General features: G+C 40.4%; 2 protein-coding genes across 2 annotated transcripts; one reads left to right on the top strand and one right to left on the bottom strand.

The window, feature by feature from the left end:
• Window positions 1–3,414: 3,414 nt before the first annotated feature.
• On the top strand, window positions 3,415–5,727 carry gas1b (growth arrest-specific 1b). The gene has a single exon (XM_056404018.1). It carries the CDS (start codon window positions 4,011–4,013, stop codon window positions 4,785–4,787), a length of 777 nt encoding a protein of 258 aa, XP_056259993.1. The 5' UTR covers window positions 3,415–4,010; the 3' UTR covers window positions 4,788–5,727.
• Window positions 5,728–11,544: 5,817 nt separating this feature from the next.
• Window positions 11,545–16,295, bottom strand: c9 (complement component 9). Its single transcript, XM_056404017.1, has 11 exons — window positions 16,187–16,295; window positions 15,988–16,078; window positions 14,925–15,075; window positions 14,695–14,839; window positions 14,161–14,299; window positions 13,793–14,014; window positions 13,410–13,650; window positions 13,159–13,284; window positions 12,490–12,665; window positions 12,039–12,273; window positions 11,545–11,926 (listed from the first exon to the last, which is right to left on the bottom strand). Exons 1-11 carry the CDS (start codon window positions 16,252–16,254, stop codon window positions 11,769–11,771), a joined length of 1,752 nt encoding a protein of 583 aa, XP_056259992.1. The 5' UTR covers window positions 16,255–16,295; the 3' UTR covers window positions 11,545–11,768.
• Window positions 16,296–18,156: the final 1,861 nt, after the last annotated feature.

Genomic DNA, 18,156 nt, shown 5'->3' with positions numbered 1-18,156 from the left:
TTAACAGCCCCATCTGCTTTCCTACAAAATCCTTGCGTGAAACAATAACTACCAGAACACAAATCTTTTTGTAACGTTATCCATCTTTTCTCCCTGTCGTGGTGTTAATCTGTTCCATGAAGCGAGCCAAAGGAATCTGAAAGTCTTGCTGATTGGGAAACCAGTACAACTAAACAATTGTCTATCTGTTCAACCTCACAACCTCATAGCATGTGCCAAACGTTTGGCTTTGACGATTAAAACTTTCTGAGTACTCTTGGCTAATTTACAGCCAGAGCGACCCATGTTTGAACTTGTAGCTCTGTTCTCCTCTGTGAGTTCAAAGTCAAATCCTTTCCTGCGGTGGTGAGTGGCCTCCCCCAGAGGGATGAACTTGGTCTCCGAACATGTTGTACCATCCTAAAACATCTCTGGCGTGATAAAGGCATGAGGTATGGACAGCACAGGGAGAAAAGCTGATGCTGCTCAGAACAGAGACAACATCCACAGTCCACAGCCATGCTAGCAGCTCTATGAGGCTGTGCTAAATGCTAATCAGCATGCTAACATAGTAATAATGACAATACAAACATGCTGATGTCTTTGTTTACTATGTTCACCATCTTGTTGACTGGTATGCTAGCTTGCTAACAACAGCTAATCTGCACTAACTAAATACAATTTTGCAGGTATTTGTCCAAGTGATGGAAACACAAGGTTCATGGTGGCAATGAGACTAAAAACCAGGAGATCACCAAAGTCATCAGGGTTTATCTTCTGGGCATCATGGATATCTGTACCAAAACTTAACGACAATCTATTTAATAGTTCTTGTTGTAATTCACTAAAAACCAAAAATGTCAACCTCACAGGGGCATTAGAAGCAAAACCAGCAGATCATCATGGCAATAAAGGTTCATCCTCTGGAGATCATGAATGTCTGTATACAATGTTGTGGAAATCCTTATAGTTGTTGACTTAACGACCAACATTACTCTGCCAGCACGACTAGAAATCGCTTTGATCCAGGTGATTTGATCCCGCCTGTCTAATCTTTTAGCTGCATACCAGAAAACCAAAGTACTGTAGTGCTGTGTTGTTAACTTATTGATGCATAACAGCTCATAAACTGAATAGTTATGACGTGACTAAACCAACAAAAAGTTTTAAGTTTTATTCTTGTTTTCACTAAAGGCAAATGGATTCTCTTTCTTTCATGTGAAAAGAATGAAGAAGGAAAAAAAAGTGGATATATCTATGACAGACATCTGAGAAGTTTCCATGAGCCACAGAAAAATGAAAAATGTAGGCAGAAAAACACTTGGCAGCTTTTTAATATTGACTCCTTTTCCTCCCTCCCCCTTCTCCTCTCTCTCTCTCGCTCTCTCTCTCTCTGTCTCTCTCTGGGCTTGGAAGCACTTGAATACAAAGTTCAGTGAATTGTTCTGGCAGTGCAGCTTGTGTGTAATGACTTCTGACAGCAGTGGAGACAAACTGAAGAGCATGTCTGTCTCTGCATGAGTATTTACAAATCTGCTCTCGGGAACCGCATTCCAATTCTGGAAACCCTATTATATGCAAGTCGCCATGAACAACCGCATGTACAGGACGCATATCTGGAGATACTGGTTTGAAATAAATGGAGGACAAGATTGTAAAGAAAACTGGCCTTATATTTTACCCCAAGTACAATCTGAGGAGTTTGGTGGGCTGTAGAAGTAAAGAGTGTAAGTGATGTATTAGAGTAATTTAAGAGGTACAGTTAGGGGGAGAGCAGCTGCCTGCTCCATCATAAGAGCCGCTGGCTCCACTGAATCTGGCCGTTGTTCTTATCTGGCAGACATCCAACACTGATGGGATTTTGGTTCTGCTATGCATTATGGAGTCCCTCTTAAAAGGGAAATTTAAGTGCAGACAGGGTGTGTTCTTTAGTTTGCTCTCCGTTGTTGAAGAGAAAACTTTGTTCAGGCCTTGTGATACCCAAACTTTGAGCAAAAGTATAACACATGTAGAATTGCATTCTCCATATTCATATCTATCTCTGTTAAATGTCGTCTTTAGCGGTCTGGGCTGATGTCAGCCTCTTTGTAGTTAATGGAGACCCTTGACCAGTTCACCATTTGGGCTTTCTCTAACCTCCACTTTGATGTTGCTCTAAATTGAGTCTGCAGTCAGCCTGTTGCTCTGGTATGCCAGCTGGATGAGATGGAGGGAGGGGGTAGGGGGGCGTTTGGGTTGTTTGGCTAAGAAACTCCTCTGCACTTGTCTTGACTCCTCTCTAATCTCTCTAATTGGAATCAGGGGTCTGAGGGTCCCCTGAGAGCTGCCAGATCTCTGTGGTCATATAGTGCGGTGATGTGACGGGGTCAGAAGAACAGAGAGTGACTGAGCGCTTTTCTCTCCTATACTCTGTTGTGTCGGCCGCGAGGCCCCGACTGATCCACTCTATCGTCATTTCTAGTGGCTTCACGCTTCATGTTTGTTTACATTGTGTGTGGCTGCAGTTGTTATCCCTCTTCACACTGTGTTTTCTTCTTAAGTGTTATTGCAAGGAAATAGGAAATACCCTGCACCAAAAGGTGAAGCGCTGCAGCTTGCTTACACTTGAACAAAATGGGCAGTAAAAAAAACAAAACACCAAATGTGTTTTTTCTTTAACATTTCTTGTGTGAAGGCTTCTGGTGCTTTCCCAGCTCCATATCTGGAAATCATAGTTCTTAAACCTTTAAGCTGTCATGTCTTTATTGGTGTGTGCAAATGTGTCTGTGTGGTGTTCACGCGTATGCTGCGGTGTAGCTATGCTCTCAGGGCTTGTTATGTTTCGTGGGGGAAAAGCGTAAGACGGGAGCTCTGCATGTGTTATAACAGCTGTCGTTTCTCCCTGCGGGGAGACAACGACAAACCTAGAGATTTCCAAAGAAACTGTGCCTCACTGTAAATTGTAAATCCAAATTTGAACTTAACTCTGTCTAACTACCCCCAAAAAATTAGGATAAAAGGAAAATAGCATAAAGACCAAAAAGTGCTGAAGCTAATATTTTCTATATTGAGTCAAAAAGTAACATCAGGAAAAGATTTTAAACTCTCTCTTTGACCCTTTATGTCTTGAACACGCACATTCCTCTTAAATCATATTGATTTCTTCCCACTTGTTTTTGAGCTCATACATGATTTAGGCTGTTTTTTTCTTTAAAATTACAACATTTCTGAATTTTAGAGCTTTTGATTTAATTTAATGGTTCAACATCTCTTAATCCTTGTATCCACCCACACACCCACTCACTTTTGGGCAATGAAAAACAGCTAACCTCCATTAATAGCAGAATAGTTATAGTAAAAGGAACTGTAACGTTTCATCTCATAAAACACAATGTTAACAAACCTAGTTGAAATTTCAAGTCTTTTTCACACTGTTGCAGAAAGTTTCCGTTTTTTTTTTTTTTTTTTTTTAACCTCCGTTTAAAACAGTAGCCGACGTCACTGCCCGCGTGTGACGAGAGAATCACAACAGTTGATCGGACCAATGGGACGAGGCTGTTGCAGAAACCTAATCAGCCCATCACTACTCAGCCCTCACTACAAAGCGGCTGCAGGGAGAGTGGATGCGGGCAGGGACTGGAAGCGGATGAGTGACTTTAGGAACACGGATATCGTGATATACTTTTGGAAGAGTTTGAGGAAATTAGTCTTTACGTCTTTTTGTGGACTTTTTAAAGTTGGTCAGACTTTGTGGGTAGTCGTGTAAAGGAGAAAAAGAAACACGTGAAGCCTCTAAAACGAACTGGGATTGGAAAAAAAAAAAAAAAAACTCTGTAGCAGCGCTGAAACTTGTCAGATCTTGACATGACTGGCTGTTTACGACCATCCCCGATGAGCTGTTGCTCACTTTGTGGCGCCTCAGTGACTTCAAGTCACCAGCTGTGACATGATATGAAACCATCAAGGAGTAACGCAGTTTTGACACATCCTGGTGGAATTACTACAGAAGCCCATATGAAGTTAAGCATTTTTAAGATCCATTCTTCCTGGAAATGGCAAGTCGTGCCATATTGATGGAGCGGACAGCGGTTTTGATATGCAGTGTATTCATCCTAATCATCGGTCTCTGTGTCGGATCTCCCAACCACAGCCGTCGGCTGGTCTGCTGGAAAGCCATCCTCAAGTGCCATGGAGAGCCGGAGTGCCATTACGCTTATGATCAGTACCTTTATGCCTGTGCGTCTGTCATCAGTGGGGAACGCAAGAAGTGTCCCAGTCACTGCATATCCTCTCTGATTCAGCTCAACATGACCCAGAGCGGCCCGGCTCTGGAGGACTGCGACTGCGCCCTTGACTCGGTCTGCAGGAGCACCAAACAAGCCATCGAGCCGTGCCTCCCGCGGACCAGCACCATGGGCTGCACGGAGGCCCGGGAGCAGTGTGAGAAGGACCTGTCTTGCAGCTCTGCCATGAGGGATTATTTATTTCACTGCCGAAAACTTTTCGGAGGGGAAAGGTGCTCGGATGGGTGCCGCAGGGTGATAGCCAACATGCGCTCCATACCGAAAGCGCAACAGCTAGACACTTGTGTGTGCGATGGCACGGAGAGGAACATATGCGAGTACATCAAAGTCAGCATGAAAACTTTCTGCTCCGATTCCACTGACAGGTTCGCGGGAAGCGGGTTTTCAGACTCCGAGGAGGACTCTGAGGAAGATTACATTGACCAGGAGGATTATCAATATGTGGAAAACTCAAGTGACTCCACACCCTGTCAGACTGTGCTAAATGTTCTGACCACCATTTTGGTTTTAAGCAAATTTATCTGAAAAGCTGCTGCCATCCAGGACAGCTAAAGTCATAGTGAAGCAACACCACAAATCAACTCACCTCTCTAGAGTCCTTCTGCTTTTCATTAAACTAACACTTTGGTTTGTTAAATCCTACCTAAACTTTCTGCACACATTCATATATTTCAGGGCATTTGCTGTTTGTTAATGGCTCATGTCAGAAGCATGCAAATAACAGTTGACTGTGGATCAGATCAAGTAGGTTATAGCACATGTAGCCTATTAGTTATATGTCAGTTATCATTATTAGTCACCTGATAAATGTTGAAGGAGCCTATTTTTGTATGTTGTCTGTATAAGAGTAAATTGTACAGTATATTGTATGAAATACTTGTTTATGAGAGATTTGCACTGTAGAGGAATAGCTGAGTCCCACTGACTCTTACTGCTTCACGACCACAGAGGGAGGGAAAATGTTTTGTGAAAAAAAAGTGCCTAAAAGTCTTTATGTTGGTTTTATTCACCATTATGTGACCATATCAGAGGCAGGCTGTGAATCCAGAGCGTTTTTTTTTGTTGTTTTTTTTTACCAGATGTAGCCTACAGAGATTTTCACCACAACCCCTTCATTAAAAACCAAAGTTGATGTAAGCCACTACAACGTGTCTAAAACCCAGGGCAGATGGTGCATCTGAAAGAGTGACACACTTGACCTTGAAAACATGGATGTTTGCATAAGGTATAAAGTGTTGTAAACAGATGAGAGGAAGGTGAGCTCCTCCTCCTCCTCTTCCTCCTCCTCCTGTTGGGGATGTGCAGAACAAATGGAGCCAAGAAGATTTCGGTCAGTTTCTTTCTCTTCACCCCATATGTTTGTTAGAAATCGTCACAAAGACACGCTGTGAGATAGAAAAGACGCCTTATCAACACACTCCCCTGAATGTACATGCACATTGAATAAATAAGAGTTTTAAAATGATTTTTCTTTGGGCTTCAGTCTGTCTTGATGTGTGTTTTTTTTCCACTTGTTGAATTAAGGAGTACAAGGCCTGTCTTTGATCTGTTAAAAGAAAAAACTGCTAATTATTTACCAGGTGTCATTGAAACTACAGTAATCCCAGAACCTCAGTGAAGTTTTTAACATTTTTGCATTGCCTTACTTATTTTTCGTTTTTCCATTTGTCACTGTGCCTGTAAAACATCTGGTAAGAGTCCTTAGCTACAGTGACTCTACTCTTTGAGTCACAGCTCCCCTGGTATTCTTGGTATTTAATTAACTGAGTGTCATTCCTTCTCAGAACAGGGTTATAGGCCTCAGGACAATTAAAAGCCAATGTTACCCACCTTAACTTTTATAAATCACCAGATTAAAGGCTCAGTGGGTTCAACATAACTGTTTATAATCACTACAGTTAGTCCAACAAGCAATACATGCCTTGAGTAGTGGTGAGAGTGTGTGGTTACTATGAAAAATCAACTGACACATGCATATAGTTTATTGTTTTTTTGGGGGGGTTTTTAAACGTCAAAGACAATCAAATTTGAGTTTTTCTGTATCCTCTGTGTAATTTGTAATCAGAGATAGCAGTGATGCTGCAGGGTACATGTGTCTGTTTACATGTTGTGAGTCAGTCAGCCCCTCTCTACTTACTAAAGAAAAGCCAGTGTCCCCTCATTCACTTGTGATAATGGCTCTTGAAACCATTGATGGCCGCCATGTTGCTTTTCAAGCAGAAGAGATGGGCCCTCCAGCCCATTGATTGGAAGAGAAGTCGAGTGGCACCTCCATTATGGAGATGCAAAATACACAATGGTGCGGCGGCACAATGTGGGGGCACTTCATTCACACTGTTCCTCTGTCACCCTTTTCAGGGAGTGGGGGGAGCGTGAGGAGACAGCTCTCCCCGATGAAGACAGAGGAGTTATGTGAGAAAGTTCAGGTTTATTGCGTCCACAGTTCAGCTTCCATGTGTGCAACAGTTTGTTCTCATACAATTAGATGTTTAGTTGTCGTCGCTATCTTCCCTCTGTGGCTTTCAACTTTATTAACGACTTCACTCTGGAAAACATAAGCTATCATTAGACTCTAAAAGAATGACCCAAATAATAAATCCTACAATGGCAGCAATTGTTAAAAAAAAAAAAAAAATACCAACAAAGTGCTGTGGTGGAGGCAGTTTCTGGGGCTTTTGTTATGAGAAGCCAAAGCCTGTCACTGTCTCTTTAAGAAAGCAGGCCTCTGCTCCAGCCATTAATAATTGTAATGCCTTTTTATTATTGTTGAGGATAATGAAGGGATGAGAGTCATATGGGGGGCCCAGACCATACTTTGCCCTGAAATGTTTTCAATTAACTTTTGGCACCAGAGGAAAATAGGAATGTTGTGTGTGTTTTTTTCCCATGCTGAAGCAGAAAAGAGTCGACTGGGGCTTTTGGTGCAGGGAGCAGAACCTCATTAAAATTGCCTCATCATAACTCAAACTGTTGCTTGGCCAACCTCTTCCCCCCCGTGCCCCGCCCCAAATCCTTCGTCCTCTAGGTTACACTAAGGAAAAGCAAACAGGCAGCTTGACTTTAGCTTTATTTTATAGACAATATCAGAGCTTTGAATTTCTCGTATTGTTTTGGGTTTTTTTTTTTGGGTAACTGGCTGCTGGTGTAATGTGCACACAACATCTTTCAGCCAACATACTGAATAACCATCAAAATGTCAATATAAATGTTTGGAAGGTGAAATTGTCTGGGTTTGATGTCAGACGCCGTTCCTCGGCTCCACTGGCATCAATGATAATGAAATAACTCCCTTCCTCTTGAAGTCCCAGTGGAACTTTTCAAAACAGTTTTTAAAACAGCTCAGCCGCTGCTGACTTTTTCCTGTTGAGCCTATTTAGAAACTCCCAGCCCTGGACTTAAGAGAACTGCTTCTAATTCGGTCATGCTCACGTCCGCCTCATGTGAAACCAACAAGAGATGCAGTAAATCGGTTGAAACAGTGAAAGAGGGTTACAGTAAGATTTACATATGGAACAAGCAGAAACTGGCACACAGCTGAGGGAGACACCTCGTCATATCGCCACAAAATTTACTTTCACGCAGAGTAATAATGGAATAAATAATCCAGATGTTATAACATAGGATCTTAACTTTAGATTTCTTATTGCCGCACTCATTCCAAATGCTTTATTATTTGAGTAATTTATTAAGCACAATTATCAGTCATCTGCTGATCCCATCCTCTCAAATGTGCGGATCTTTCTGTTTAAGTTTTGGACTGGCAGTTGTAACTTGTGATGGGCATTTTTTTGACTGAACAATTGATGCACTAATCCAAAGAAAATAGAGACAATATTTGATAATAAAAATAATCGTTTGTTGCAGCTCTACAAGATGTTAACTTTAAAAATGCACCTATGGCAATTGTAAGAGAAAAAAAACAAATGGCTATATTTTGGTTAGTGTAATACACCTTAATACTAAATGTCTTAAGTGAGACTGAAAATTACACAATAATACTGAACTTCTCTTCATTTTCCAAGATTCCCTTGAGTCACTTATTGCTTGGTTTGTATCATACAGTCAGCAAACTGGCAGCAATATCCAAAGCTAGCTTGTTAGCAATAGCCAACAAGCTGCTGGTCATACCACACCAAGTAAGGCTGCAGCAGCAAAACTTCTGAGTGTATTGAATTCAGTTAGGGTGCGTTTTATTGCCTGTGAATTCAGCTTTTCTTTTCTAATGGGGAGGATTGCGTTACTCATTATTTCGCATAGACTAGTTTGGCTTTAAAATTAACACAACGATAGATTTAGGTTGCAGTTCAATTTTGACCAAACATAAACAACATTAAGCAAAAGCAAAGTGAATAAACCAGGAGTGTCACAATAAGTAGAGGTTAGGGGTTGGACGTGGAGAGGGCAGCACCCTGGGCTTTAGTGAGGTGGGAAAGGTGGAGGAGGGGTTGATTTATGATTGAGGGTTAATGGGGGATGGGTCTGGTTTAGGAGAAGGGCTGTGCTGGGCTGAATGTCAGGGGTTTCAAGCCGCTCTGAATAATGATGCAAAGAGGGAATATTTAATCAGCCAATCAGATTCAGGTTTTCTCTGTCTGCAGTGGCTGGAGGGGAATAGTCCTTTAGTTGCCTCCCCTGTTCCCCTCCTGCAGCCCAGCCAAAGAGCAGTGGTGCAAAGTTTTCAAGGAGTGAGAGAGGAGGAGGGAGGGGAGGCACATAACATAGCTGACAAGGGGCATAACTTCATTTCCACGGTGCTGGGACAGCTGTGTGGAGTAATCTGCCGTAGCAGCCCTCTAAAACTTCAATGCCTTTAGTGACCCAGGGAAGTGGGGAGGGGGCAGCTCCAACTGTGACCAGGCGTTTAGGAGTGGAAGGGGGCTCCTTTCACACCCTTCCAAGGGCTTTTGTTAAAAAAAAAAAAAAATATCCCTTACCTCTTCCTCACTGAAAGCAGGGACTATATGTTTATGAGATGGGACAACAATGGGTTGCATTTTGAAAGCAAACGTAGAACTCAGTTTCCTCCACAGCCCGTGAGAAACAAGCTTAAAAGTGAAGAATTCCTTTGGTTTCTACGAAGTACAATGAACTGCATTTTCTCCAACATATAACAACATATATTTCCTTTACTGTGCTTGATTAAAGTGCCAAAAATGTGTTTTTTTAAGATATTTGTAAGCCAGAAATATTTACTACAAGATGTAAGTACTACTAAGCATGTAGAAGATAAAAACGTTTTTGGTACAATTTATGAGATTCAAAATTTTCTAATTGAATATGGTTAAGAATTTACACTGAATATGTCTAAAATGTCAAATGTGGTGAGTGTGTGAGGGAGTGTGTTGGAAATATAACCTGTTATATGCCAGCATCATAAGTTTCTTGAGCAGCTCTTGAAAGTCCTCATTTAAGCTTTGATTCTCGACTCGTTCTTTAGTTTTTTAGCGTGAGCAAATATTAGTAAAAAGACAATTGGGCAGTCTATCGATGAAGAGGGGTTCATTATTTTGTGCTAACTGTTCCGTTGAAGGCTGAAGAAACAACAAAACATTTTAGAGTAAGATAATGGCTTGAGGCTGGGTTGCTGTCCGGAGTGAATGGGGTCTCCCTGGAGCTCAATAAGGTCCCAAAGTTTTACTCCATTATGCTGACATCCTAAAGGCCAGGGGCCACCACCCCCAGTGGTTACCTCTCAAGCATGCATTCATCACCCCCCACTACACACACACATCCATACACACACAATCTTTAGGACTTTAACGCCTCTCTATTTCAGTGATGACAGGAGGTGATATTCCCAGGAAAGTTGCCAAGAGAGGAAGAAGTAATAAATAATATCAGAACAGGAAGACTAAAACTATTACGGTCATTGTTGAACAACTGTTTAAATTAATTTAAATGAACAAAGTAGCCTACTACAAAAGTTATTATGGGATTTGTATCCTTTCATTCTTTAATTAAAACCTGTAGATGTTTTTCAAATTTTCTATATTAAATGATCCCAAAGAATTCTCAAACTCTTCTTTAAAATAGGGAGTATCTTTGCTAATTTTCCTTTTACAGGTCTGTGCACATTCCTAAATATTGTGCAAGGCTGTAGCAGTAAGCTCACTGCTGTGTCACTCACTGCTGTTTGTATAACAAGGCCTTCTCTGGCACGAGGATCTCCAGTCATGCCTGCAGTGTTGGCGCTAAATGACTGCACCTAAATCCAACAGCAAACATGGAAATCAAAGGCTGTTAAGCTAAGCAAATACGCCCGCCTGCCTTTTTGCCCTTTGTGAGAGCAAATCCACACGCATTAAAGCAATAACCCGATGGTAATGATTTTACCGTTGATGATGAGAAGAGGCCAAACACGGTGCCAGTATTTCACACAATGAAAGAGAAGAAAAGAAAATAACAAGTAAGATATTGAGGATTGTAGCGCTGGACTTGTATGATTTGCATAAGCACTAACATTGCTGCTTTTATTTTTTTTTAAAGTCTGACTTCCATGTTTGCTGAAAAGTGTCTTCCGAATAACTGATCTCCTGTTCCCAAAAGTTCACTAATAATATGTGTGGAAGAGGTTTCGGGAGCACCTGAGGAAAACAGAGCACACATGTAATGTCCTCCTTTATGTTGAGTTTATGTCCAGCACCTTAATCTCTGAGCTGCGTCCAGCAGTTGTTCTCTGTCAGTTCTCCCGTTGTCGGTTTCTGCTCATCTGGTTCTCATTTGCGCAGCACAGCCAGATGGAATGTGTCCACACTTTTAAATATGAGTTATTAGCCCATTAATACATACTTCAGCCAACACTATTTTAAGTGAACTAAAGCTGCTGAAAGACGCACAGTGTTGTTTGCAGTCAAAAAGCCAAAGTTCTGTTGGATCTAAACCTCAGTCTGATTATTTATTGAACAGGACACATTCTTGTTTTGTTCTGTCCGGGTTGCTGTGGGCTTTATAAGACTAAGGTTTTTGAGTTAAATTCTTTTGAAAATTTGCTTTTCAATTGATTTACCGTTTCATTATTGAGCCACATAAGTTGCTACAGAGGCTGAAATGAAATGAACTTAAAGGTCACATGTACCTGAATGGGGTTGATGTAATGCAAACTTCAAAGTGTACAGAATACAGTGAAGGTCTGCACCGCATCTTTATTAAGATTAATAACATGTTCATCTGATTCTTATAGCTGTTTCTTTTAAATGTGTGTTCTAAGGTAAACTGGATCCTGGATATTGTCGACTCAAAATCCACATTTAAATCACAAAAAATAAACTAAAACCCCATTAAAAAAATTTTTCAAATTAATTTTATTAGCTGTATTGTCTAGTACCAACCTCAAGATGACACTGTTCTCCTAACTAAGCGTAAAGACAGAAAGTTCTGATGACTTTAAATCTTTTTGGTTTTTATCACAAAGATTTTTATCGTGTGTGTGTGTGTGTGTGTGTGTGTGTGTGTGTGTCAGAGGAGCGAGAAAGAGAGATTATGTTTGCTACATGGTCGTCTTTCTGCTTAGCAGTATTCATCATGGTTGGTGTCGCCTCTGCACTGAGCTCCACTGATCCCGTCTGTGTTGCATTGGCGTGTCCTGGTGCGTTTCGCTCCACTACAGCTGTTCCAGGCACTCCAGCATGACCAGTTACCTTCCTGATTGACAACAGGTTTTTGACCTGCAAAACATTGTCCACATTAACACAGAAAAGAAAACATGAAATGATTGACCTTGGTATGTTGGGATACTGAATTTTTTGATTTAACTTCTACTCAGCTGTTCACTCTTACCCCCGTTTTTAGCTTTATCAGCCTTGAAGTTCTCGCAGGCCAAGCCGTCATACAGGAGAGGGCACAGACACAAACACTTCCCGTCCACCAGAGTAAGAGTGCCCCCGTTGTGACAAGGCTTACACTTGCACACATTATACTCCGCTATGTAGTCTGTTGTGGCCTGCCTCAGGTTGGCAATCCTGGTGTTAGCATCAGGCATATCCAATGGAACTAACATATAGATGGGCTCCGACTGCCAGAAAGAACAGAATATGTGCATCAGTTCACTTTCCAGAAATTGATAATAGAAAAATAATATCATACAATCTTTTGTTTGCTTTATATGCTACAACATGACTTACGTCGGGAACAGACTGCCTGCGTTGTGCTGCTAGCATTTCAAAAAACATTGTCAACATTGCATGTTGCCTTTAATGACAGTTTCACTTTGCCAGTTAATTATTCCTACCTCACTACTAAGCAGTGCAGGGGCATTAGCGATGGTCTGAGCCCAATTCTGATACGTTTGGAGGTCCATCACTCCTTCCTTGTTTAATTGAGCCCTCATACCACTGGCAGAATGTGCTGTACCTCCTCTGACTGATGTCATCACCTGGTCCACCACTGCTTTTCCATGAGTGTTACCTGTGTACCAACAGCAAACCAACTTTTAATGACTTTGCATAATTGATACATGAATGTCCAAAGAAAATAGAGATTACGTTTTAAAGGTTATGTTCTGATTTTTACAAGTCAATCTTAATACAACTCTCCAAAGTTACAGTCTTTTCTGTACCAAATCACTTTCTGTCAGCTTTTTTCTTGCTGACTCATGGCTAGGATGTATCAAATGTTTGCAGATATCTACAAGACACACGCTAATTTTGGCTAACACAAACTGGTGAAGCCTCGTGTAGCCCTATTTCTGAACTTCAGAATCATGGAACGAGGGCTCTGGATTTTGTCGCTGTTGTTGAGCTACAAAAGCATAATTTCATGGCAAATGTGGGCAGAGGAAAAATTGCTAATAATTCTTTAAATGTTCATAAATGTATTAAGAAAGACTTGAAAAATCCAAAGCAATACTTTAAATATTGACTTGGCAGGCTTGTGATCTGAAAAAACAGGAAAGGCAAACCTTCTTCTTTATTTGTGAAGTTATCACAAAATTCAGGTTTAACGTTAGCGTTTGCTTCTATTGTACCACTTAAACCCACTCCGATGCCCACTTTGACACATTCTTGAACCATTCTTTCCGTCAGATCTGCAAAAAGTGTAGAGGATGAGCTCTTATCAACTTCTCATTTAGTCCACACACAAGACTGGAGAGGTTTCACAACAGAAAATGACATTTTGAAAAATGAGACACTTGGGGTGCGGTACACATACTTCTTGTCTTGATGGCATCATGGTTGAGAACATAGACCAGCTCATATTCACCGCCAGACTTCCCGTTTCTGGTGTAGTGGGTTCCATAGTCCTCAATGAAGGCAAAATAAATACCCTTCTCATACTCCAAAGGCAAACTTAGGATATGCGACAGGAATTCATCGGCTAATTTGAGGTCCCTGGAGCGCATCCTGTAGGTGCTCAGCTGTACTGTGCCCTTCACCTTCATGTAGCTCCTGTTCTGTGTATGCAGAGAAGAAGGTATTTTTAATACAGATTCAGATGGTGTGTATATTTTTGAGACATTCTTGATTACAAAATCTTTTCTTTTGCTATGGACTTATAAATTGCAATGTGAGCTATTTGTCTTGGCTGACATTTACCTGAATGTTGGTGACTTCGGTGACTTTCTTAATCATTGTTTTTTTCCCGAATCCTCCACTAAGATCAACGTTTCCAGACAGCTTAGACATGGACTCCTCAGTTGGGGTGAATTTGAAGGAAAGTCCAGCATCAAGATTAAAGGAATTTTCTCTCAGCAGTTCCCTCACAAGGCTGTGTGTGCTTTCATAGATCTCTCTAGAGACAGTTTCCTTCACTAGGGTCTGGAAGACAGGGAACCAAAGTGTTAAGGGAAGACATTTTTTTTTTTTTTTAGAACTGACATATATTCATCTTATTTTTACACAAAATCACACACATGTAGTGAATTCATCCTAAGGATAAAATAGGAAAAATGGTTGTGGCTTACGTCATAGTTGAGCCTACCGACATTCCAGGGAATTCTGTCATACTGCTTAGTGTCTGGATTCAGCACTCGATTACACTGTCCATTGAAGTAATCATTGAAGAAGGGGTTCATTCGAGGAGCTGCGCCCAAGATGTTGATTCTGGTGCATTGATACAATAGCCACTTTCAGACTATATATAGTATGATGCTTATTTGCCTATTAACTCAAGTGCACATTTTATTAATTGTATTTAAAGGAATAGTTTGAATTTTTGGGAAATGTGTTCATTTGCTTTCATTTGCAAGATTGATACCTCTCATTATCTTTGTCTGTACAAAATAATTCCTTTTTATTGTTTAAAAACAACTCAAATAAAATAAGAAAGTGTGTTTTCTGAAGCTGCTTTGTTGTTAACAGTGACATTTATTACATATGGTCACTGTGAATGTGCCAATGCACTGTCCTGATGTAAGAGCTCTCCACTGCTGTGACAAAACCTCCATTTTATATATGTATACAGTAGCTGAAATAGATCTTAAATAACTCATTCTTACCCGTATCCTGCTGTTCTGCCTTGCTCATTATTGTCCAGTAATGCAGAACCACACGGTCTACGCCCAAGTGTACAATCCTGCTCATCCGATCCATCTTCGCAGTCAATGTCCCCATTGCACTTTAATATCATCTTAATGCAAGAACCTTTGCAAAGATAGGGGTTAAACCGATGGGGTCTAATACAATACAGACAGAGACACTGTTGCTGACTTTAAACACTCTGAAGTACCTGTATCGCACTGGAACTCAGAGGCTGAGCAGTTGGTGGGCTGTGTTGTGTGACATTCACTAGTTGCTACACAGGCCTCCGCAAACCCAATTGCATCCTGGCAGGGCTCGCCTCCAAACTGGCCAAACACAGTCACACTTCGAGACCGCCTCTGATGATCACAAATAATATACTATGTTAAGCAACTACACTTCCTTACAAAGGCAAGAGGGCAAGTTACAGAAACAGTGAAATTGAGGAAAAAAGGGTTTGAAATTTGAGGCTTCATTGACAAACTGTATAACAGAAGATGTCAAATCTTGATTTTATGCCTTTTTTGGCCTATTCATTATTTTTTACCGACCTTGCATTAAGGGCACAGAGAAAATGCAATGTGTTCTTCTTTGGCTTTCTTGTCCCCAGACCAATATGTAATATATGCCTCTGCGTAAATGAAGATATATGAAGTACCTGCAGTAAAATTTGTACATGTACATATATTAAAACTATCTATAATACATTTTTACATGGTCATATATGATCCTCATATGTCAATGATATACTGTATATTTAATTTATATCTGCAAAATTATTCAAACAAAATACTTAAAATTCTATATGTTATTCATATTAATATCAACGTATATTGACAGGCTTTGGGATGGATATGCAGTATATGTTTACAAAATAATAACCACAAGAAACGGGTGAATTGATTTAGTCACTTTTTCCCGTTAGCTAACCAAGTAATGTTAATTAGCTTTAGCTGAAGCTATGTCGTAACTAGCTGGAGTGCAGTCACTGCAGTTTGTTTTTTTCTTGTGTTATCTAACTCTTACAGATTTATATCCTGTATTTTGTGTCGGAAAAAAATATTACAAATGTTGTATGACAATATTTTTTGGTAAACAGATGCAGACAGTTCGATTCTGGTCGTAACTCATTTTGACCGAATACGTTCTACTGCGTTTTGACTTTAGGGCAGCACAGTTTGTTGAATACTAGCTAGTGGGATACTCTGGTTAGACTAAGTTTAGGACTGAGTTTTGTCGCTACTGACGTTGACCAGATTCAATGGACTCACTCTGGTTCTTGTGCAAGGATCACAAGGACTCCATGTTGACCAGCGGCTCCATGCACAGTTCACTGGTGCTGGAGCAAGATTTTCATCTCCCCTGAATGACACACATTACACTACTTATATACCAAGATCCATAGTTAGTGAATGAAAACAGCATCTTCACTATGTTAAGGCCTGAATGAAGCAGGAAAAATATACATACATCCCTTCTCCAAGAAGTGCCAAGGTTAGACACAGGCCACAGAAGCCCAGCTGGAGAGCTGTCCTCATGATGCACCTTTGATAACACAAATGATGTTTCACTCCTGTCCCTGTTTAGTCTTTTATGCAACCTCTCTGGCAATGATTATCCAGACGCAAAAGGGTTGTTTTGTCATAAAGAAAATCATTGGTTTGGTTTTCAGGTGCAGTGATAGTGATTCAGTATCAAGTCCAAAGATTGCCTTAAGTTAAACATTCTAGTGTGAGAGAAGCCAGAAACAGAATAATATGTAAAAGTGATGATTTATTTATTCTCATCATCTCTGCAAGATTAATATCTTGATTGCAAGATATTACTAATAACCCATAAAACAGGTTCACACTCAGATAGGGGGTTGAGCACATGTCATGTAAGAGACAGTCATGTTTGCTACAGTATATACTTTACTTCCCAATATACATATAAAATACAATAGATACAATGAATAATACAATCAATTTGACAGTATAAATGAATACATTAATATTTAGCATATAATTAATGAACACAAAGAGTCAACCATTGTCATTGCCATCTTCTGCAGTACATGTTGTAAAATGGAAAATGATATATTTTGTATTTTTTATGTATTATACTTTTATGAAATGCAGTCCTCTTCAGAGTCGTGGAAAGCTGGAAACCATCCCAGCATGCACTGCATGGGTGAAAGGCAGGGAAACCCTTTGCACACAAAAACCGACAAACCATGTCAAGTTTGGCCTTTCTTTTTAGAAAATACACATCTTTTATACATGAAGCCAAAAGTCTTTTATTGTGTTAGAGTTCTTATTTTAGGCATGCTTCTATTAACTGCAGACAATTTGTTCTGTGAAAACTGTCTGTGTTTCCCGGATTATGCAATCAGTCAGGCAGGTTTACAGGAAGGCAGAGCAAATATTTATATTCTTTTTTTTTTTTTTTTTTTTTGACTGTCCTAATGAACCGAATCAATGTCCACGGCATTTAGGTCACTGACATTGGGAAACTGAATGGCAAAGCTTTCAGAATTCAACCAGGTACATACATACATACATATATATGTGTATACATGTATATATGTATATGTGTATATATATATATATATATATATATATACCAAATGATGTTGCACTCCTGTAAATATATATATACAGGAGTGCAACATCATTTGTCTTATATATATATATATATATATATATATATATATGTGTGTATATATATAAGAGGGTTTATATATATATGAGACAAATGATGTTGCACTCCTGTCCCGATTTAGTCTTTTATGCAACCTCTCTGTCAATGATTACCCAGGCGCAAAAGGGCTGTTTTGTTATAAGGAAAGTCAATAGTCTGGTTTTTGGGTGCAGTGATACTGATTCAGTATCTACATAGATACAAGCCCCTACATGTCATGTACCACTGACAGATAGAAGAAGTGGTTGATATCAAGAAATCCTACCAATGGCCAGAAAAGGCTGGATTGAAAGATAGCACAGAAGCACTAATCATGGCGGCACAAGAGCAGGCACTTAGTACAAGATCAATAGAGGCGGGAGTCCACACCAGACAAGACCCCAGGTGCAGGCTGTGCAAAGATGCTCCTGAGACAGTCCAGCACATAATAGCAGGGTATAAGATGCAGGCAGGAACAGCGTACATGGGACGCCATAACCAAGTCCCATGTAGGGAAGTCCCACGGTCAGAATGGAAGACAGCTCCTACGGCTGTTGAGAATGACCGAGCTAAGATCCTGTGGGAACCTCCAGACTGACAAACTGGTGATGACTAACCACAACAGAGGAAGGTGGTGGTGATAGATGTGGCAATCCCGAGCGAAAGCAACATTAAGAAGAAGGAACACGAGAAGCTTGAAAAATACCACGGGCTGAAAGCGGAGCTAGAAAAGACGTGGGGAGTAAAGGCAACAGTGGTGCTGGTGGTCATCGCAGCAG

Source organism: Seriola aureovittata, chromosome 18 (assembly GCF_021018895.1).
Source record: "Seriola aureovittata isolate HTS-2021-v1 ecotype China chromosome 18, ASM2101889v1, whole genome shotgun sequence".
NCBI lineage: Eukaryota > Metazoa > Chordata > Actinopteri > Carangiformes > Carangidae > Seriola > Seriola aureovittata.
Note: the sequence above shows the minus strand (reverse complement) of the source record. Positions and strands in the feature narration are given on the sequence as shown.

Coding starts and splice junctions, on each gene's coding strand:
- gas1b (XM_056404018.1), top strand. CDS start 4,011: ATGGCAAGTCGTGCCATATTGATGGAGCGGACAGCGGTTTTGATATGC.
- c9 (XM_056404017.1), bottom strand. CDS start 16,254: ATGAGGACAGCTCTCCAGCTGGGCTTCTGTGGCCTGTGTCTAACCTTG. Junction 15,076..15,987: donor ATCCTTGCACAAGAACCAGA/GTGAGTCCATTG, acceptor TGTGATCATCAG/AGGCGGTCTCGAAGTGTGAC. Junction 11,927..12,038: donor TGATAAAGCTAAAAACGGGG/GTAAGAGTGAAC, acceptor AATGTTTTGCAG/GTCAAAAACCTGTTGTCAAT.